At 51.4% G+C, this 20,698-nt stretch overlaps 10 protein-coding genes across 10 annotated transcripts; 9 read left to right on the top strand and 1 right to left on the bottom strand.

Moving 5' to 3' along the window:
- Nucleotides 1–30: 30 nt before the first annotated feature.
- On the bottom strand, nt 31–1,067 carry N7457_004192 (chorismate mutase ARO7; the record flags this gene model as incomplete). The annotated part of the gene is made up of 3 exons (XM_057175237.1): nt 31–108; nt 176–827; nt 997–1,067. 3 exons carry the CDS (start codon nt 1,065–1,067, stop codon nt 31–33), a joined length of 801 nt encoding a protein of 266 aa, XP_057032284.1.
- Nucleotides 1,068–1,630: 563 nt separating this feature from the next.
- Nucleotides 1,631–3,849, top strand: mdv1 (uncharacterized protein; the record flags this gene model as incomplete). Its single annotated transcript, XM_057175236.1, has 5 exons — nt 1,631–1,714; nt 1,792–2,386; nt 2,451–2,657; nt 2,710–3,524; nt 3,574–3,849. 5 exons carry the CDS (start codon nt 1,631–1,633, stop codon nt 3,847–3,849), a joined length of 1,977 nt encoding a protein of 658 aa, XP_057032283.1.
- Nucleotides 3,850–4,847: 998 nt separating this feature from the next.
- On the top strand, nt 4,848–7,238 carry N7457_004190 (uncharacterized protein; the record flags this gene model as incomplete). Its single annotated transcript, XM_057175235.1, has 1 exon — nt 4,848–7,238. One exon carries the CDS (start codon nt 4,848–4,850, stop codon nt 7,236–7,238), a length of 2,391 nt encoding a protein of 796 aa, XP_057032282.1.
- Nucleotides 7,239–7,976: 738 nt separating this feature from the next.
- N7457_004189 (SRR1 family protein) lies at nt 7,977–9,277 on the top strand (the record flags this gene model as incomplete). Its single annotated transcript, XM_057175234.1, has 3 exons — nt 7,977–8,299; nt 8,357–9,028; nt 9,124–9,277. The coding sequence occupies 3 exons, from the start codon at nt 7,977–7,979 to the stop codon at nt 9,275–9,277; spliced, it is 1,149 nt and encodes a 382-aa protein (XP_057032281.1).
- A 519-nt stretch (nt 9,278–9,796) lies between these two features.
- snf4 (AMP-activated serine/threonine-protein kinase regulatory subunit SNF4) lies at nt 9,797–11,156 on the top strand (the record flags this gene model as incomplete). Its single annotated transcript, XM_057175233.1, has 5 exons — nt 9,797–9,841; nt 10,021–10,144; nt 10,234–10,383; nt 10,452–10,918; nt 10,974–11,156. 5 exons carry the CDS (start codon nt 9,797–9,799, stop codon nt 11,154–11,156), a joined length of 969 nt encoding a protein of 322 aa, XP_057032280.1.
- Nucleotides 11,157–11,610: 454 nt separating this feature from the next.
- Nucleotides 11,611–13,784, top strand: N7457_004187 (uncharacterized protein; the record flags this gene model as incomplete). Its single annotated transcript, XM_057175232.1, has 3 exons — nt 11,611–12,643; nt 12,692–13,012; nt 13,066–13,784. The coding sequence occupies 3 exons, from the start codon at nt 11,611–11,613 to the stop codon at nt 13,782–13,784; spliced, it is 2,073 nt and encodes a 690-aa protein (XP_057032279.1).
- A 650-nt stretch (nt 13,785–14,434) lies between these two features.
- Nucleotides 14,435–15,421, top strand: atfB (bZIP transcription factor atfB; the record flags this gene model as incomplete). The annotated part of the gene is made up of 1 exon (XM_057175231.1): nt 14,435–15,421. The coding sequence occupies one exon, from the start codon at nt 14,435–14,437 to the stop codon at nt 15,419–15,421; it is 987 nt and encodes a 328-aa protein (XP_057032278.1).
- Nucleotides 15,422–17,003: 1,582 nt separating this feature from the next.
- On the top strand, nt 17,004–17,428 carry N7457_004185 (uncharacterized protein; the record flags this gene model as incomplete). The annotated part of the gene is made up of 2 exons (XM_057175230.1): nt 17,004–17,063; nt 17,168–17,428. 2 exons carry the CDS (start codon nt 17,004–17,006, stop codon nt 17,426–17,428), a joined length of 321 nt encoding a protein of 106 aa, XP_057032277.1.
- Nucleotides 17,429–17,549: 121 nt separating this feature from the next.
- On the top strand, nt 17,550–18,652 carry N7457_004184 (uncharacterized protein; the record flags this gene model as incomplete). Its single annotated transcript, XM_057175229.1, has 2 exons — nt 17,550–18,297; nt 18,357–18,652. 2 exons carry the CDS (start codon nt 17,550–17,552, stop codon nt 18,650–18,652), a joined length of 1,044 nt encoding a protein of 347 aa, XP_057032276.1.
- Nucleotides 18,653–18,969: 317 nt separating this feature from the next.
- Nucleotides 18,970–20,367, top strand: N7457_004183 (phosphotransferase family protein; the record flags this gene model as incomplete). The annotated part of the gene is made up of 1 exon (XM_057175228.1): nt 18,970–20,367. The coding sequence occupies one exon, from the start codon at nt 18,970–18,972 to the stop codon at nt 20,365–20,367; it is 1,398 nt and encodes a 465-aa protein (XP_057032275.1).
- Nucleotides 20,368–20,698: the final 331 nt, after the last annotated feature.

Genomic DNA, 20,698 nt, shown 5'->3' with positions numbered 1-20,698 from the left:
GTGTATCGTAGCTTCATAATAAGTTTTTTCTTACTCCCATTTTGTACCCTTGAGTCTCTGCATGAGGTACTCGACCTCGACAACCTTGGTCAATGGGATAACACATTCCTATCAAAGTAGTACAACGATTAGCCATTGCACACCTAAGAGCAGAGTTCGATATATCGGTTCTTACCTTGTACATAGCAACCACAGCATCGACGTTGATCTTCGGACCATTGACGTCAGGGAAAGCAGGGTCAGTGCCGTAAGTCTTGGCCTTGAGACCCAGGCGCTCAAGGACCTTCTTCTCAACAGCAGAGTTGGTGATAGCAGCATCAATACCCGCGCGATCCTCAGCCTTGATCAGACGGACGAAAGTCTCAGGATCCTTCTGGAACTTGGACTCCGCGACGAACTTTCCGAAGTGAATGCGACGCGACAGCGCCTGCAAACAAGAAACATCGCAAGTCGCCGCAGAGCCGTAGTTCTCCTGCGTTTCACCACGGTCCTCCCGTCCAAACTTGGGACAAATGGCCGGCAAGACCTCATTGATGTAGCGCTCTTTGATCACATCGTTGACGCAGACATCGTTCTCGTGCAGGATGCGCGGGTACTCCAGCGGCTGCAGGATCGGTTCTTCGAGCACCTCTGGGAAGAACGGGTATTCGTCAGGTGATTGATAGCGACGGACGCGGGACTGGATCCGCTCCTGCTCGCGGAGGAGGTAGTCTAGTAGACTGAGCTCGCTGTTGGGGATCTTCACGCCGCCAGGCGCGTAAACGGTCTTGTTTTGCGGGAACTGTACTCGTTCGATCAGGTGGAAGGTGATCGTGTCCTCGAGACGACTAGGGGTCTGGAATATTAGCCAGCGGCTCTTGCTATAGTTGTATTGAGGAGGTCTAATAGAAATGTAACATTTTGCATGGGTATAGTGTGTATTGAAAGATTTTGGCGGGGGCGGGGAAAAGGATCAAGGAAGTCTTCAGCCGGGCTAGAGGAAAGGTAATAGCTCACATCAACTGGAAACGAATGTTGGCAAGGTCCAGTGCCTTGGAGACATCGGACAGATCGATGGCGGAATCCATGGCTTAATATTGTGGTGAAGTGTCTAAGGGAGAAAATGAGAATCGGCGGAAATGCGAAGTCGGATATCTCCAGCCCAACTCGGGCCCTTGTCTTCCCATTTATACGTCGCAGAAGAGGCAGAAAATCGAAAATCGCTGTATTGGAAGCTCTGCATCATCCTCGTATACGGAGTTTTAAAAATTACAAGCAAGAATAAATTGGTGAACAAGTGATAAAGACCTTGCAAGGCTCGGTCTGGTGTATAATGATGCATCGAATTTGGTACTTAGGCCATATGCGACCGAGGTACTTGCAAAAACACCCTCAAGAACCGCAAACCAGAACGCTTGAATACCCTTGCGGTTAAACAATCACAGATCCGAATTATCCAAACTCTGGTAGTCCAAAGCGACTGAAGCAGCTGGTTTCAGCCTGTAAAAGTACCATACGGCAGTATCCGGGGAACGCGGTAAACTCGCGTGGGACACCAAGTATCCTACTGCAACCTACCGCAAGCTGCCAACTTTTTCCCCCTTCCTCGTATCGCATGGGTTTCGGTTGAGCCCAAGACACTCTTGGTCTCATGGAGAACCAGCGCCGCGACGACTCGCCGTCGGGCCTCTCAGCTATCGTCGAGGGCGATGGCCTTCTGGGCACCGGCTTAACGGTAGGCTTTTTCTCTCCCTCCGATGACGCCCCCCACCAAGCTCCTGGCTGATTGGAACATATCTGCGGTGAATGCAGACTCGCCATATTGAAGCATTCGGACGAAAAGTCACAAGTACCGCCGGACACCTGATGGGACCGGGCGAACAGAATAGCAACCACTTGCACAATGCTATGAGCGACATCCACCGCGAGTTGCGGCGACCGTCGATGCAGCGCAAGGTTTTTTCTCTCGCACAAACCACGCCGACCGACCTCGTCCGCTCGAAGCTTTCGACCACCGAGATTCAATCCCGTGCCCTCTCGTCGGTCCCGGATGACCTTCTCGCCAACATTCCCGAAGATAGCAGCTCCTACTCCCTTTTCCAAGGCTTCCAGGCCTCCATACCCGAAGAAGACCATGGAAAGAAACGACACCGAAGGCGCACCTCGAAGGGCAAGCTTCTCAAGGACACCGAGAAAGGCGGCACCTTGACTGCCGGCCCGGCCGGGTTGAAGGACCAGCGGAAATCGCTGAGTCGCAAGTTGGAGTTGATGGGGATTCGAAAGAACATGTGCAGCGCGGAGATTCACGAAATCGACAACAAGGTAGCCAACTTGCACAAGATGCGCAAGATCGTTCTCGATCGGTTGGCTGGCTTGGAAATGGACGAGGCGGGATTGGAGCAAGAACGTGGGTCAACCTCTTTGGACAGACCGGATGATGGGGAGGGACATAACTGATTATATTGGAACAGTGACGGACCTCGATAATCAGTTGGAAGATTTCCCAGAAGAAGATTCACAGGGCACACCAGTTGCGACAGGGACGCCGCAGTCTGACGGTCAAGATGGCTCTATTGGGTCATCCGGAGATCCAGCGATGGACGCTTCGTTCATGTCCGAATCAATTTATGACAAGCTGCCCTCGCCCTCATCAAAAAGCCTACGACATCGGTCTAATCGTATGGAAACCTTCAACATTGGATGCGACTCATGACTGACAGCAGATATTAGGGAAACGGTCGATGCCAATCCTACATGAACACCTCACTCCTGGGTCCTTGATCAAGGAAATAGAAGCACACACCGACCTGGTTACTGCCATCGACTTCGATTATCCATTTGGTACCATGGTCAGCGCTGCGTTAGACGATACCGTGAGAGTTTGGGACATGAATGTCGGTCGATGCTCGGGTTTCTTGGAGGGTCACCATGCTTCAGTCCGCTGCTTACAGGTAGAGGATAACATCGTGGCAACCGGATCCATGGATGCCTCTGTCAAATTATGGGATCTGAGCCGTGCTCGGCCCGTGACTCGAGATGGGCGTCTCAACAAGCACGAGCGTGACCAAGAAGATGGAGACTCAGGTCATAACTTCCCAGCACCGCCGACGTCTAACCTCGAAGACTGCAATGTCTTTTCCCTCGAGGCACATGTCGATGAGGTGACAGCGCTTCACTTCAAGGGCAATACACTCATCTCGGGATCCGCAGACAAGACTCTCAGACAATGGGATCTAGTTAAGGGCCGCTGTGTTCAAACATTGGATGTTATGTGGGCGTCCGCTCAGGCATCGTCTTCCATGATGGGAGGAGAATCTGACTGGCGACCATCGGGACGCATGTCCGATGCTTCGGCTGACTTTGTTGGCGCAGTGCAGTGCTTCGATGCTGCGCTGGCATGTGGTACGGCAGATGGTATGGTTCGCCTCTGGGATTTGCGCAGTGGTCATGTCCACCGCAGTCTCGTAGGACACACAGGACCGGTCACATGTCTTCAATTTGACGATGTGCATTTGGTCACCGGCAGTTTGGATCGCAGCATTCGAGTAAGTATCTCAGTGCTTCTCTAAATTTATCGTTTCTAACTGTTTACAGATTTGGGATCTGCGTATGGGCTCTATCTACGACGCTTATGCTTATGACAAGCCCATTACTGACATGGCATTTGACTCCAAACGCATTGTGGCTGCTGCCGGAGAGAGTGTGGTCAAAGTCTATGACAAGGCCGATGGCAACCAATGGGACTGCGGTCCGGGAGTTGGCATCGACAATGACGGGCCGTTCCCTGCGATCATCGAGCAGGTTCGTCTCAAGGATGGCTACCTTGTGGAGGGACGTAAAGACGGTACTATGGCCGCCTGGACGTGTTAGACTTGTAAGATTTCCTTTTAGACGGCGTATACTTGGGGCCTCATCTTCCTTGTCTTTGCTTTCACCCCAGCCTTTTCGCGACTATTGTATAGTATTCAAATATTCCAGTGTCTTAGTAGCGACCGGGCGAATCAGGAGTGGCAGGGCCATTTTGTTATTCTGTATACAACGTGAACAAAGTCCATCTCCAACCCATCAGTGCAGCAAGTAGGACCGAAACAAAAATAGTACCCAGATTGTCTCCGAGGGGCAACGTTGACAAAGAGATCTAGTAACAAAGACTAAGGTAGTGAGACTGACAACGATAAAGAACATTCAATAGAGATATAAGGAACATGGATCTCCATCGGCGCAGAATTCCTAGGCAGCTGAACTCAACCACGGAGTTGAGATTCCTCATCGGCGATCTTCGCAGTTGCGCTCCACCCTTTCTCCCCGTCTATTTTTCCTCACTTCAACAACCTCCTTGTTCCCCGGATTTCTGGCGCAACGCAACACACGTTGCTTGTCCTTATTGTTTTTGAAACAAGGCAATCTTACACTCACCTTAATTCCCCGATTCCACCATCTCTGGTTGGGAGCTGCAAGTCACGTTCCGTCGCGTCTGCGCGTCGCTCCGGGGTCGCGATCTACAGGCTTCGAAGTGACATCTACACGCGAAATTTCGGAGTCTGTATTGCTTCATTTGTCTTTTGGTAAGTCTCAACTTGTTTTGCGTTATTTCTTTTACGCAATACTTGCGACGACCAATGGCGTTGGTCCTCGCGCATGCTCCATTTTGGCGACACGATGTTCTTCAGCTAAGAACAATAACATGCGCGCGCAACCTATTTCAAGTACTTGATTGATGCTTTTGAGGTCCAAATCACATATTCAACATGTCCTGTCTTCCGGCATTACTTGATTTTACTCATTCAGTTCAATGCTGACACCTCATTTAGAAACAAACAAAGAACAAAGTATAACTTTGAGATCCAATCTAGAGATTGCAAGTAAATATGCCGCCCAGACGCACTACACGCCGGGTCGGCGCAACTCCTTCAAGAAGATTACATCAGGAACCAGAATTCGAGTCAATCCTTGATCTTGTTGACGGGCCCGTATTACCCAGCGTTCCAGTCCAGGCATCATGGAACTATGGCGCTGCTACCACAACAGCATTACCCCAGCGCATGCAGATGCGACCCAATATTGGGATTGATCAAATGGCTGAAGCAATCGATGCCCGTCTCGAAGTTTCCCGAAAACGAGCAGTTGCTACGAAAAAGAAGCAAAACGCTCAGATGCGCCCGCCAAAGCGTGAGCCAACACCCGACCAGACTCAGCTTCAGCAATCGCTGCACTATGCAGTAGAGCAACATTCTGATCAAACTCCCTCGCCTCCTGTTCAACGTACGATTTCTACGGACTCAAGTCCTGAGATTCAACCTCCCTTGCAACGTCAATTGTCCAACTCTCCGGTCTATCCATCACCTCTTCAACGGATGGAACCTCCCCGTCAACGGATGGAACCAGCCCTTCAACATATGGAATCTCCCCTTCGCAATGGATCCGGGGGCAGCTCACCATATCGCCATAGCTCTGTCGACAACGCTTCTGTAATATCTTGGAGCCTTGAACGCGATATCAACGATGATAATTTGCAAAGAACGCGACCAAGCAAGCATGGTCAAAACATCACAGCGCCCCCTCGACGTATCTCTGGGTTGGCAAATGTTCCGGAGGAGGATGAGGAGGAGGAGGAGGTGCAATTCAGAGTGGTAGAAGACATGAAGTTTGAGAACGCACCAACTTCCTCAGTTCCCAATCCCAGAGTTCCTGGCTCCAGAATTCCCAGCCCCGTTGTTCCTAGCCCCGTTGCTCCCAGTCCCGATGTTCCCAAATTAAGCTTATTGCGTCGATTATCAGCATCATTGAGTCCTCAATTGTCAGCATTGGTGAGTCCTCAAGAACGAGAAACTCAAGACCGAGCATCCCAAGACCGAGCATCTCAAGCCCGAACATCCCAAGACCGAGCATTTCAAGACCGAGCATCCCAAGACCGAGCATCTCAAGCCCGAACATCCCAAGACCGAGCATTTCAAGACCGAGCATCCCAAGACCGAGCATCCCAAGACCGAGCATCTCAAGCCCGAACATCCCAAGACCGAGCATCCCAAGACCGAGCATCTCAAGCCCGAGCACCTCAAGACCGAGCACCTCGAGGCCCAGCACTCCAGACTCGCGTTGAGGAACCCAGCGCTCCACGTCGAAAAAGCTGCATGCAGATGTTTGAAGGTGCAATGGACGGTCCCTACCAGAACTTAATTAGGGCGGGGTTCTTCTTACTCTTAATTCTGAGCTTTATTTTCGTGCCTCTGGTTGCGGCAAAGACTAGAGATTACCTTTACTACGGCAACCTGGATTGGGACTCCCCTTCGAACACGAGCATGGCTAAATCGGAGATTTTCTACAACCTCCGGAACCAGATATCAAAAATGGACGGTCAAATTCAGTCTTTGTCGAATGAAGTGAGCTCGGTTCGGGCAGAACACGCGCTTCATGATTCGACTCCTACGGACGTAAGTCTTCAGCGAAGATCAGCCCAGAGTGTGAATTTCCTGTCGGTATCGTTGGGAGCAATGATTGACCCAAAGAACACTTCGCCGACTCTGGGGCCCAGACGCAGTCTTTCCAACCGAGGAGCTCTCTGGTTCTTTTCATTGCTTGCTAAAAATGTCGTTCGATCATCACAATCTCCTCTGTCTGCCATTACCAAATGGGAGGAGATAGGCGACTGCTGGTGTAGTGCCCCCCGCAATGGAACGACCCAACTAGCTGTGCTTCTTGGTCGGGACATCGTGGCGGAAGGAATGGTAGTTGAGCACATTCCTCTGGGTGCTTCTCTCGAACCGGAAGCGGCACCTAAAACAATTGAGGTATGGGCTCGCTTCAAAGTGAACCCTCATAAAACGCCAGTCAAGGCCAAACCGACTCCGGGAGCTACACCTCGGCGGATTGGCTTCTCCAAAATCTTTGGGGGTTCCGCGGTGTCAGATACGCCGCCGCCCGCGACAGATGCTCTTTCGTCCCGCGAAGCAGGACTTGGGGGATTTATAATCCCAGGAATCGGTACCCTTCATGGACTTCTCATGGATTTACTGCGTCGCAGTAATCCTTTCGAGCCCCCAAGTGCCTACTCAGATGACCCGGTTCTTGGGCCCAACTTCTACCGCATTGGGAAATTTGATTACAATATCCATAGCCCGGACTATGTGCAAGCATTCAAGCTTAACACGGTCGTCGACATCTCAACTATCCGTGTGGACAAGGTTGTGTTCCGAGTGACTTCAAATTGGGGTGCCAACCACACCTGCATCTACCGTTTCAGGTTACATGGGCATGTCTGAGTCCATTTATGGGTCTTTATCTGTTTTCCTTCGCGACCTACCTATGCTTTGATTCGTCCCAAACAACCCCCCTCTCTCTCCTCCCCCCTTCTTCCTCTTTAATGTATTTAACATTCCAAAAGACCTAGTTCAGGCTGGTCTAGCATTTGGAAAGATGTGCTTTGCGATGATACCTTGCATGGCTGCGGCGGCGTTTCACGGCTTTCTTTTTGGGGTTAATTAGATACTCTTTTCCCCTCTGTGGATAATTACATATATCTTTGAATGCATATCATACGATAGCCATGATCCATTCAAGCCTGACTCGCCCCTCGCACTTTCCTCGTTATGTTCTCGTGTGTATGTGCAGGGGTTCATTGTCTTGTGACGGGATGGAGCCAGCCGTATGGGCTCTTTAAATGGGCATCTACGACTATCCCTCGAATAGAGGTACATTTGAACATCAAATCCTCAGAGGATGCTATAGGCCTGGAATATATAGACAGCCAGTTTGGACGATTTATTTTCCAGCGAATGCTATTAAACTAGAAGATCCCAATAAGGTCTGACAGTCGGCAGATATGCTTAACTTGCTTGGATGATTACAGTTCCTGTTGTGGCTGACATGACAGAGCTGAATAGAGGCCCTGGCACCCTTGACAGTTAGGTTGAGCCGCATCGGCCTTAAGTACTGCCCTCATCTCTTACAGCCTTCCATTTTACAAGGCAATCAACTGAAAACATACTCACATTTTGGAGATGGACAGCCTAACTAATTCAGAGCATGAGACAGAAAGTTCAGACCGGGAATACTATTGCCCCAGATCTCGCTTGGTTCACTGCAAAGGGGTACCACCTTTGAAAGAGGCCGAGGCACTTATTGACCGACTCTATGCCTCTGGAGTGCCCTTCTTTACCAAACAAACAATTCAATATGCCTGGGATCAGATCAAGCGAGAGCCGGCTCGAGGAGAGGAAATATTCCTCAAACACATAACCGGAGAGACAGCCGTGTGCATTGCGGAGACTGGCAAAGTGAATGAATGGGGACCCGATAATAACACGATGAAGAAATACATTTGGTGAGTATGTAGATCCTATCTACAAGCAATTGTGTATCGAAACTGATGTTCATTCAGTAAGGAACTAGTCCTCAGTTATGGATGCCGGGCATCTCTCAGAAGAGACCTTGAGTGGTCGTATACACCAAACCTCTGGGTAGCCTGCCCAATAAGTTTAATGCATGTGACATATCGACGGGATAGTGAAAATAAGAAAATCATTCCTCCGCGTGTCGCCCGGGACCGTGAAGTGGTCAGAACAACATTCCAGACCAAGACTCAGGAATGGTCAGAAAGTGCAGCTTGCGAAAGGCTCAAGACAATCTTGTCATCCTCTGCAAAGAATCATGGGATTGACAAGGTTATTGGGTTTGCTCTGGGCACGATGTCCATCCAATATTATAGCAAAGACGGCAGTCCCTTTGCTGAGTCTGGGTGGGGACCTGCATCTCAGCATGCGCTCCTTCTGACTATGAAGGAATGGCTACAAGAAAGGGATCGGGAGCAGAAAGTACCATGCTATTCACAGGATCCAGCGTTCACCGAAGTTGACCGGCAGATTTTGGACGAGGTCGGCGTCGAGGTGATTGAAGACCCGCGTGGTTGGCTTGAAGTGGATGAGCAGTCTATGATACTCTCAGTGGGACCTGATGTACCGGTCAAGGAGATCATTGCGGATATTGCTCGACCGGCGGTTATTATTTGGGATCGAGTGGGCTGGGATGATGGACTCGAACCGGGACACTGGCTGTGAGTCTCGTCCCGTCGTATCCCGCCATTCCTTCCTCTGCACACAGACTATTTCAATTTTCATCTTATGGTGTTGCTGATAACAGACTCTTTAGGTCTGATCCTGACTCCTCGCGGATCAGAGCAATGCTGGAGGGCTATGAGTTGCATGAGTTTGGTCCTGATAGCATGGTGTGCTTAGATCTTGTGGTTTATATCCGGAAGTCGGTGGTCGCACCGACTCTCGGTGAAGATGGTAGATTTTTGTAAATGTGGCATGTCGTCATAGAGTCCTTCTCAGATGTTTTGAGGGGGAGAATGGAACTGATCTTGCCATAGGACCGAGCATATAGCTCGAGGGTCGGATATGACGGAATCTGCCTGAACAACTAGGTGTGCTACATGCCAAGTCATATTTGGTCAGTATCGTCCGTACTCCGTATTCCGTAGAAAGTAACGCAATGTCCGAACCCACGCAGATCCATGGAGTTGGGAGGATTGAACAAGGATCGAGCATCTGTAGTCTTCCCGTATAGTCCGTGTACTTGCAGCCCCTCCTTGAGCGCCCCCTCATTCGAGAAGTGAAACCGACAAATGATACGGGATTAATTAAGAGAATCTGATATAGAGAAAAAAAAGAAAATGCCAATCCTCCCTCGAGATCCTTTCTATAATTTGGAATCTGGGTTGGTATGACCCCCACACCGAAGGCGGAAGATCCTCGACTCGGGACCTTCATCTTTGGTCACGCGCCTTTCGTGCAGCCATCCTCGTACCTACGCCCCCTCAATGGCTTCCGAGCGAGCGATCGACCGGGAAGAGCGACAAGGCCTTGTAAGTCTCTCATTTTGCTTTTTCACCGGGGACGCCCTCTCTTTATACCTGACGTTGGACGTTGGACTATGGGGGGGGGGGGATCATCGGAATTGCGAACCTCGCCCAGTCGTGTTTCGGCATGGGTTCACCAGTCACCAGATCACCTCCATCTGGATCTTGACTAACGCAGCAAACAGCGTGCCATTCGCGATTTCCTCAAAGCCCGTAACTCCTACGATGTCCTGCCTCTCAGCTTCCGACTCATCATCTTCGACACATCGCTTTCCGTCAAGGAGAGTCTCAACATTCTGATTCAAAATGGTGCGTTGACCCCTAGCCGAATTCCTTCCTCCCAGGAGAATTGCCGAGAACTCTCCAGCTGACTGCGAACCGGGAATCGGGAGGTACAGGCATCGTGTCAGCTCCGTTGTGGGACTCCAAAGCGTCCAAATTCGCTGGTCTTCTGACCACCTCCGACTACATCAATGTTATCCAATACTATTTCCAGAACCCCGCCGCGCTGGATCAGATCGATCAATTCCGCCTGGACAGCTTGCGAGGTGCGTGAAGGACCTTGTGTCTCCAGATCCCCTGCAGGTACACCCTCGTGGCTAACGGGAATATACAGAAGTTGAAAAGGCGCTAGGAGTGGCCCCGCCAGAGACTATCTCCATTGACCCGGAGCGCCCTCTCTACGAGGCCTGTCGGCGCATGCTGGAATCGCGCGCCCGCCGTATCCCCCTCGTCACCAGCGATAGCCAGACCGAGCGGCCCCACGTGCTCAGCGTCATTACGCAATACCGTATCTTGAAATTCGTCGCCGTCAATGTTCCCGACACGCAGAAGCTGCGTCGTCCGCTGGGTGAATTGTTGCTTGGCTCGTATGATAATGTCGCCACGGCTTCGATGGATACCCCGGTCATTGATGTCATCCACATTCTGGTCGAACGCAGCATATCCAGCGTCCCTATCGTGAATTCGGAAGGTGTCGTTTATAATGTGTTCGAGTCTGTCGATGTCATTACCTTGATCAAGGGTGGTGTCTACGATGACTTGAGTCTCACTGTCGGTGAAGCATTGAAAAAACGTTCTCAGGTATGTGACGCTCGTTCTTGGTGATATCAATTCTGGGTACTGACGCTCTGTGCAGGGATTCCCGGGAATCTACACATGTTCTTTGAATGATGGACTGGATACTATCTTCGATACTATCCGCAAATCCAGAGTGCACCGTCTCGTCGTCGTGGATGAGCACTTCAAGCTCAAGGGCGTTCTTACTCTGAGTGATATTCTGCACTACATCCTGCTCGAGGGAGAGAATGAAGAAGCATGATCGGTGTCTAGTCAGAAACACTCTACGTGATCTTTCTCATACATATCCAGTTTTGCATGGTTCCGGCGTTTTTGATTTCTTCTTTGAATCCTCGAGGAATCCCTCGAAAAACGGAGATAACACATGAACTACCTGGGAACACGTTGGCCCGGCGAGGCGATAGTTCCTGGGTTATTATTTTCATTTTGGGTTTTACGAATGTACAGAGGTAATGATATGGTTTCTAAAATCGGTGCTCTTCTTTTTTGTTTTTATTGCCCACAGAAATAGACTTGGAAGATTTGAATCCAATTTGAAGCATTTCCTGATTGTTTGCTGTTGGAGGCCACACGTAGCTTCCTGTCACTCGGTTCTTTCCTCCAGAACGAGGCCTGTCTAAACCAGAACCCCCGTTATCCCCATTCCTTACTTCATCTACACCTTTTCCTCTCGTATTCATTATCTAAAAGAAACCATGCGGCGTTTCAGAACTGTATTCCGGTCCAAATCAGACACCCCCAATCTTGCTTCGTCTCGTTCTATATGGCCACGGAGGCATCGTTCGTCTGAGGGAGATCCAGTGAAGCCCCAGGCAGGAGCCACTTCACAGGAGGTCACAGATGATGAGCAGCGTCCAGCTACATCGGAATCTGGCGGGACTCGAGTAAAGCCTACTTCTTCGGCTGCAGTAGCATCCCCCGATAACAATGCCGGCAAAGGCGAGTCCAATGCTCAGCCTGCCGAAGAGACTGTTGACCTGTCCCGATCCAAAAATGGCACCAAACGATTGAAGAAAATGGTGGCTCGTTTTCGTGGCAGCTCATCCCAGGATGATGAGCCCATCGCGGAACCACAGGGTCAAACCGAGCAGCGTGATACCCGCAAAGGAAGACCGACTGCCAAACCATTGAGCTCCAACCCTTTCGAACCTGAAGCCGCGACAGGTTCTAACACAGCTGGCAAGTCTGTCAGGTTCAATGACCCGAAAGAGAGGCGGAAGACCAGCGGTCAGACGACTCATTCCCAGGACTCCAGCCAGACCGAGGATACTGTCTGCCGAGATAGTTCTCAACATATTTCGATGCCGATTCCAGAACCCTGGGATGAGTGGGGTTGGCCAGGACTGATGCTGTATGGGCCCGAAGAACGCCGCCGTGTCCCAGAGGGTTCGGATCCGTTCTCAGATGGAAAAGCCACCGACATCCAATCAACAAGGCCTGGGTCTTCAAGACACAGTGCAGGCACGAGCCGAGATGAGTCGAGAACTTCTGAAGGGACGCTAGAGCCCATTCCCGAGATTGATGTCGATGCAATCGAGCCGGTCATTGAACCAATCCAAAGCCAGACTTCGAACGACCAGAAAACAGACTCAACCAGCAGTCAAAAAAGTCGAGTAAGTTGGAGCAGCACACTTGATGCGCCCAAGGCTATCATGGCTTTCAATCGGATGGCAGTTCAATTTGGTATTCAAATTTCCATTCCAGTCGAGGATGCTGCAGTTAGCCCACGTAAGTGCTCGGCTGCCCGTGCATGAATTATCACTAAACGATTTCCAGCAGCAAGCAGTCCAGCCCCAGAGGAGGAAGATACAAGTCGTCGCGGGTTTAAATTTTTGGGCAAAGTTCGCAAGGTGCGATCATCCAATTTGGCAACCGATACAGCACCTTTGGCACCAACTCCTAAGTTGCGACGGATAAAGACGTTCGCGAATCTTCACCGTCCTGGTTCTAGTGCAATGACTTCATTGCAAGGACGATCGGTCGAGACTTTGGCTCGTCTTGGAGGACATGGCTATCTCATGCTTGTGGATCTAGCTCCTTGTCCAGTGCAGCTGCCTGCGTGTATTGTAGCGACACTAATGTTTCTGCACAAATATGGTCTGTGATTACCTCTTTCTATAGTATGACTCCACTGACTCCGGGTTCTGCAGGTCTGAACACTCCCGATTTATTCTTACAGCCTGGGGACCTGAGAGCGGCTGTTCGCATGTACGACCATTTTGCTGACCAGGTACTTACAGCGGAGAAAGATGAGGCCAAAATTGCCTTCACTATGCGTGTGGTTGCGATGCCTACACTCAGTGAGGACGCAGCACCGGTACTAAGTGTGGCCTGGGCATTGAAAGCATTGTTGGCGGGCCTTCCAAACGGGATCCTCGGGAGTGTCCGGCTCTACCAGATCTTCAGGGCCATGTACTTCCACTCGATTCCCAATCAATCGCATCTGCTCCGTGTGCCGGATTGTATCTCGGAGGCAAGCCCAACCACTGCAGCGCGGGTGCAGCTTATCTGCCTGGCGCTTATTGCATTGGCAACTGAGATGCAGCGCGATCTTATCTGTGCAGTATTCGGCCTGCTTTCCTTACTGGTGCATGAGTCCGAGGGCCAGGTCGAGGGCCAGGTCCAGGGCCAGGAATCCGGGATGGAGCTCCGTGAGCCACTGTCGAACCCGAACTTCCATGATTTGGCTCGGGCGTTTGGACCGCTCCTCCTCGGGTCCAGGGGGCAAGAGAACCAAGATGGGACGGGCAAAGTGGAGCAGGAGATCAATGATCAACGCGTGGCGGGGCTGTTACTCAACAACTGGCATTTTGTGCACCGACAGCTGCGACACTGGACAAGTGGACGATACGTACTGAGCAAGGAGTAGAATGGGGTGTTTCATAGGGAGAAACCTGGCAGGTCGCACGGTTTCTGATTGGACTATTCTAGAAAAGCTGTATACTTCCAGGTCGAACGGGATTTCTCCACCAGGCCAACCCTGTTTTGTTGCTGACGGCTTTGACTCCTGTTGGATACCGTTCGTTTGTTGTTTCTGTATCATCTCTTACCGTTCTTGTCAGGGTCTGGATGGGCCTGGAAGGGAGGAGTCTATAAAATCCAACATTCTTTTACCATTCTTTCACCCTCTGCCCTCTTTCACCTGCTTTTGGCGAGGTAATCTTTTCCCTTTTCCATGGTGACACCAAAATCCTCCTCATCTGTGCCATTCGCCCGGATCTGCTGGACCGCAGGAAGTCTTGTCCGACCGTGGCTCCAACCAGGTCGACCGCACCTGGACCTACACCTTCTTCAGGCACCGGCCAGACGACCGTGGATCTCTTCTTATTGAGTCCAAACTGACCACTCTCCGGTCTGTGAATCTTAAGTCTTGACGCCCGAGACTCTGTTTAGGGTTATTAGGGCAAGAGCAATCAGGTCTTAGCTTTCTTAGTGTGCTTGTGTGCTTGCTATTTGTTTTAAAGGAACCGGAAATAACTTTCTTCAAAGCTTCCACAGTCTTTGCCCTTTACACCTGACATGTCTACCAACCTCAAATCTGCAATGCCATCGGGGCTATCATCGGGGCTACCTCCTGGGCTTGCAACTGATATCAACCTCGGTCCCTCGCCATTTACAACTTCTTTCTCCGGGGATTTTCTGGGCCTTCCCGTTCCAGACGACGATCAGCTCTGGGGGCTGAGCCCGGTGTCACCGATGGCCACAGGTTGGGACAAAGCCGATTCGGCAGCATTTGCCAATTCCGCACTCGAGCGGGACCTAAAGAACGCCCAAGTCCGCAATGGCCAACCAACCCCGCCCCCGTATGACGACCCAGGCCGCGACCTTTCGGGGCTAGACATGATGGAAAGTGCGAGCAAACGCCGACGTGTGCGCGAATACAAGACCGCTGCTGCCAGTCTCAGCCCGGATCTCGACGAAGCGCCGCACGAGCGCGCCAAGCGTGCCAAGTTCCTCGAGCGAAATCGTCTTGCCGCCAGCAAGTGTCGCCAGAAAAAGAAAGAACACACCCAGAAGCTGGAGTTTGATTACAAAGAGCAGTCCGACAAAAAGGAACAGCTGATGGCGGAGATTTCGCGTTTGCGCTCGGAAGTCCTGGGCTTGAAAAACGAGGTCTTGAAACATGCTCAGTGTGGCGATGAGCCTATTAAACTGCATCTTGCGCAGATGGTCAAACGGATTACCGACAAGGATGGATCTCAGAATCAGACTGCGATGCCGCCGCCGTCACCTGTCGCAATTCCCGATAACCCCTCGGTCTCTCCGTTGGAATCCACCCCGGTGCCGGTTACCGCGGCTGCAGCTGTGCCGGTGTCTTCTGCCACGGCGCCGGCATCCTTGTCTTTTGGCTTCGATGATCCTCTGCAGCTTGAGCCGGCTGCTGCCGCGGCTGCGGAGGCGTTTGAACAACAGATGCGTCGCGAGTCGGAGGCTTCGCTGGTCTCGGAGGGATCTTATTCGTTTTCAGCAGAGGATACCTCCTTCGATGATCTGATCAATGTGTGAGGGGCAAGGAGGGCTGATGTTATGTGATACGAAACGACCTTTTTGTTTTCATGTGGAGGTAATGGGCAGCAGGTCTGTCAGCCTGGCGTTGAATGTGGATTTTTGATCACCTCGGTTCTGTTAAATTGCGATCCAGTGGGAACTGGAGGGTGTCTGGCGTTTTGATTCCCTCGACTTGAGTAAACGGAACAAGCTGTTCTTTTGTGATACTTGATACTGTCGTTTTTGTTTTCCATTTCTAGCTGCCTCGACGGTGACTAGCTAGGAGACCGCTGTCGAAATGGGCATTCGGTTTGGTGACGGTGTATCTTCTATGAATAACATGACCTCAGATGGAAATGCATTTGTTTCTATCAACGTGCTGTTTTTATATTTTGTCTACAGCGGGATACCTCTCATCATAGACAGGCACGCTTGATGCGTCATGCTCATCGAAGCTAGTATCCTTCCACCCATGCTCAGCATCCGGATCGACTCCATGGAACATTCCATTGATCTCCTCTAGAGACTTTCCAGCCGTCTCCTTCAGACAGAAGTAAGTGAAACCCACGATCACATCCAGCAGCCCGAACAGCAAGAATGTGCCCCATCCAAGGCTCTGTTGAATATATGGCGTTGAGGAAACTCCAGAAAAAATTGAAAACCACTGCGACCCAACGCCAAACGCAACACCGGGCTCTCGAATGCGTGTAGGGAAGATCTCACTTGTGTACGGCCGCGGAAATGGGCCCCAGCTGAAGTTGTATGATATCGAGATGTATCAGAGCCACCGTCGCGATCCCCGAAGACGTAACTGTCCCGTCGAAAGGTTGTGGATAACTCTTTACAACCGCCGCGGTGGCAATCATACAGACTGCCATAAAGGCCACACCACCACCCAACAATGGCCGTCGACCAAAGCGATCTGACAAAAATAAGACAAAGGTCAGACAAGCAACAACCTTGATCGCACTAATGATGCCTGTCAGAAGAAGCGTCCGATCCCCACCACCAACCAGCAGCTGGAAAACCCGAGGCCCGAAATACGCCAGCGCCGTCGAACCCGTCGACTGCTGTGCCAAAAATAACCCACCAGCAATAAGCAGCCTATGCCAATTCGGACCCTCAATCAGCTCCCGTAGCTATCCGGAATGGGATGGATTATGTCATGGACTGCTGATTGCCGACGTGAGCAATTGCAGTGGAGGAATGGCACCATGTCACTGTGCACTGTGTACACTGTGTTGGATACTCCATACTTGGGTACATTCTCGTTTCTCACTGAATTGATGCCAAGCCCATCAACGGGGTCTCGCGCCCCTCTTTTTTCCCAAAACGGTGATCAGATGTGGGGCCTGAGCTTTCCCGCATTTTGGAGCCGATGGCCGACTGACGAGACATTTCATATTCCATACGGAGGACTATCGATGGGTGTGTTCGGATACTGCTTGCAGGTTGAAGGTTGCTGGCTGCAAGGATTTGAGTAATTTTGCTTGATACAACCATTGATGTGCCCCTCATGACTTCTCATCGCTTTCTTCTTTTCCTCTCTCGCTGTTTACCCTACCTCTCCTCGGCCTGATCTATACTCCTTTCCTTGACAATGGCAGCCAAACGTCCCAATTTCCTCGGCATTGTCGCCGATGACCTGGGCTTCTCAGAGGTAGGCTGCTTTGGCGGCGAAATCCGCACGCCTAACATCGAGCAGATTGCTAAAGAGGGACTCCGATTTACAGATCTCCCCTCCGCCGCCACCTAATCGAATAGACCAAAATCTCTGGCCAGAACGATCCTAAGGGCTCAGTCATGAGCACCGCACCTCAGCGCGGTACGCCCGGATACGAGGAATTCCTCAACGAGCGCGTCGTTGCACTCCCCGAGGTGCTGCGCGATGGAGGATACCATACCATGATGTCGGGCAAGTGGCGCTTGGGTCTAACGCCAGAGCGCTCCCCGCACAAGCGTGGCTTTGAGCGCTCGTTTGCTCACTTGCCTGCTCAAATCACTATGCTTTTGAGCCAGAGCTGAAAGATAAGTATTCGATCCCTATTTTCATCAACGCGAGCTATATTGCTCTGCATATGGAGGATGGCGAGTATGTGCGTCACCTTCCCGAGGGATGGTTCTCATCTGATGACTACAGCGATAAATGCTGGATTATCTTAAAGAGTGGAAAGAGACTGGCGGTAGTGGAGGCTCCGATGGCAGGGGCGACCGTCCCTTCTTCGGGTACCTTCCCTTCACAGCGCCGCATTGGCCATTGCAGGCACCGCGCGAGTATATCGACCACTACCACGGTGTATACGACGAAGGCCCAGATGTGCTACGCCAGAAACGGCTGCGGCACTTGAAGGAACTGGGAATGGTGCGCGACGACGTCGAGCCACATCCCGTGCAGGCCGAGGTCAAGCCGTGGGAGGAGTATAGCGCAACGGCGCAGAAGGCACCATCTACGAGGCTTATCCGATGGGCACGAACGGCGTCACGCCTCATCTGCAGAAATACTACGATAACAGCATCGAAAACCTTGGAAACGGTAATTCGTTCATCTGGTACGGCCCGCGCTGGGCACAGGCGGCTACCGCGCCTTCACGTCCTTACAGGGCTTGCACTACAGAGTACTGAGGGTGGCGTCAGCGTTCTTTTCACATGCCGCTTCCCTACAAATCTCAACATCAATCCGTTAAATGTTGCCGCCAAGGGCGGTATCACCGATCAGTTCGCCACAGTCATGGATCTGGCACCATCTATCTTAGATATGGCAGGTACTAACCATCCAGCGCCTACGTACCAGGGCTGCGAGATTGTCGAAATGCGTGGACGTAGCTTCCACCCCTGGGCAGTTGGCGAGGTGCAGCGGATGCACCCGGTTGATTTCATCCGGGGCTGGGAGACGTGTGGGCAGGCTGCGCTACGCTGTGCGGACTGGAGGATCGTCTTTATTCCTAAGCCCAAGGGCCCGGAGCAATGGCAGTTATACAATCTTGCGCGAGATCCGGCGAGATCCATGATCTGTCAGATGCCGAGCCGGAGAAGCTGAAGCAGCTCCTCAAGCTCTGGGATCAGTATGTCCTTGAGACGGGTCTTGTCCCGCTGTGTCCTAGTCTTGGGGAATTCTTGGAGGCGACTGAAGCGCAGATGCCGGAGAAGGCGTGGATGGAGTTTGATTACTGGACAGACGGGGCTAGGGATCAGCCGGGGAAGTTCTCTCGTCAACCGCCGAGATTTCAACGGACAGTGAAGCCTTTCTGAGCGTCGAGGGCTAGGAATGGTATGAGAAAGGATAAATCTGCATGTGCGTTATGATACCTCCATATAGTCTCAACAGACCCAGATAGAAAAATCTCCGATTATTTTGAATGGCTTTTTTTTCTCAATCAGCGCCTCTCACCACGCTAATGAGCTTATCCTTTAAATCAACCCGTCAGGCTTTGTTTCAGAACATGCAATCCGCCGTGACTCTTGAGTAACCGCGGGGTAAGGCACTTCATATATATCCTGATCAGAGAAGACAGACAAAACCCCCTTCTCATCTTGCAGCCTGATCCAAGCCCATCCCTACGCCGATCATGAAAGGCAAGCTCATGTTCTTCGACGAAGTAGCCTGGGACCGTTGCGACGACCAACTAGCAAACTGGAAAGCATCTCTATTCAACCAACAGGCGATGAGAAAAATCACCGACCTAATAATCCACCACCAAAACGTCCCAGCAGCCAAACTCTTCCCTCCCCAAAAAGGCGCCTTCAACATGGTCATCCGCCTCCAATTCACCGACCACTCCTCCTCCATCATCCGCTTCCCAATCCCAGGCTACTCAGTCTTCCCAGAAGAAAAAGTCCAACGCGAAGTCTCCGTCATGACCTTCCTCTCTCAGCACTCAACCATCCGCATCCCGCGCATCCTCCACCACGGCATGACAGACGACAGTCCGCAGTGTCTAGGCCCATTCATCATCATGGAACATATCGACAACAACGCCGATCTAGTCGATGCACTAATCACTCCGGGTCTCCCGGACGAAGACCGTCCAGTCCTAGACCCGAATATCAGCGTGCACAGACTGCGCTCCGTGTATAGCGAAATGGCAGGATTACTCCTGCAAGTTGCGAAACACACATTCCCCCGCATCGGGTGTATATCATTCCAGGAGAAGTGGGACGTCAGGCATCGTCCGTTGAGCATTAATATGAACGAACTTGTGCAAGTCGGTGGCGTACAGCCGGAGGATCTCCCACAGACGCCCTTCGATAGCGGAACGGAGTACTTCCTCGCTCTGGCAGAACTGCATATGACGCATCTTTCGTCGCAGCGGAACGATGCAATCGAAGATGCAGAGGACTGCAGGATGAAGTACATCGCGCGCTGTCTGTTCCGCAGACTTGCGCGGGAGGGTCGGCTTTGTCGGTACCCTGATGGTCCGTTTAGGCTGTTTTGTGATGATCTGCGGCCGGCGAATGTGCTGGCTGATTCAAACTGCGGGTATGGTATTGTCGGCGTGATTGATTGGGAGTTTGCTTATGCGGCTCCGGCGGAGTTTGTATATAGTCCGCCGTGCTGGTTGTTGCTTGAGCGGCCGGAGTATTGGGAGCAGGGGCTTGATGACTGGGAGCGGGCTTATGAGGTGCGGTTGGAGGTGTTTCTGCAGGAGATGCGGGTGCGTGAGGAGGAGGAGGTTCGGAAGGGGATTATTCGGGAGGAGGATCAGCTTTCTGGGTATATGCGGGAGAGTTGGGATAGTGGAGGGTTTTGGGTTAGTTATGCGGCGAGGAGAAGTTGGGCTTTTGATATTATATACTGGGAGAGGATTGATCGGAGGTTTTTTGGGGAGGGAGAGTTGGAGGATCGGGTTGCGCTGTTGAGTGTTGAAGAGAGGGAGGGGATGGAGGCGTTTGTGAGGAGGAAGTTGGAGGAGAAGGAGGAGGGGGGGTTGAAGAGTCGATCTGGGTCGCCGGTGACTGTGGGTTGATTCTATATAGATTGGTTTGGTTGTTTATATAGCTCGTTGCAGGGTTAATAAGCTTTGATATGGCATTCTTATAGCATGGATGTAGTTAGTCGTCTGCCGATCAGCTGGATGTCAACTTCTATTTGAACCGTGTGAGACGAAGCGATACAAAGACCTTATTAACTTGGGTGTCTTTTAGTAAAAATTATAACATCGTAGTCAGGCGGTTATATGGGCAAAAGGGCAGTTGAGGCAATATCCAGACGTCTAGTCTAGGCCCATATCGTAGATCATACTCAAACCAGAAGGTATTCTGTTATCAACAATGTTCCAATGTTCTTATGCAAATTTA

This window comes from Penicillium paradoxum (genome assembly GCF_028828445.1).
Source record: "Penicillium paradoxum strain IBT 22861 chromosome Unknown utg000004l_segment0_segment0, whole genome shotgun sequence".
NCBI lineage: Eukaryota > Fungi > Ascomycota > Eurotiomycetes > Eurotiales > Aspergillaceae > Penicillium > Penicillium paradoxum.
The sequence above is the reverse complement of the archived record's forward strand: the minus strand, read 5'-3'. Positions and strand labels throughout refer to the sequence as shown.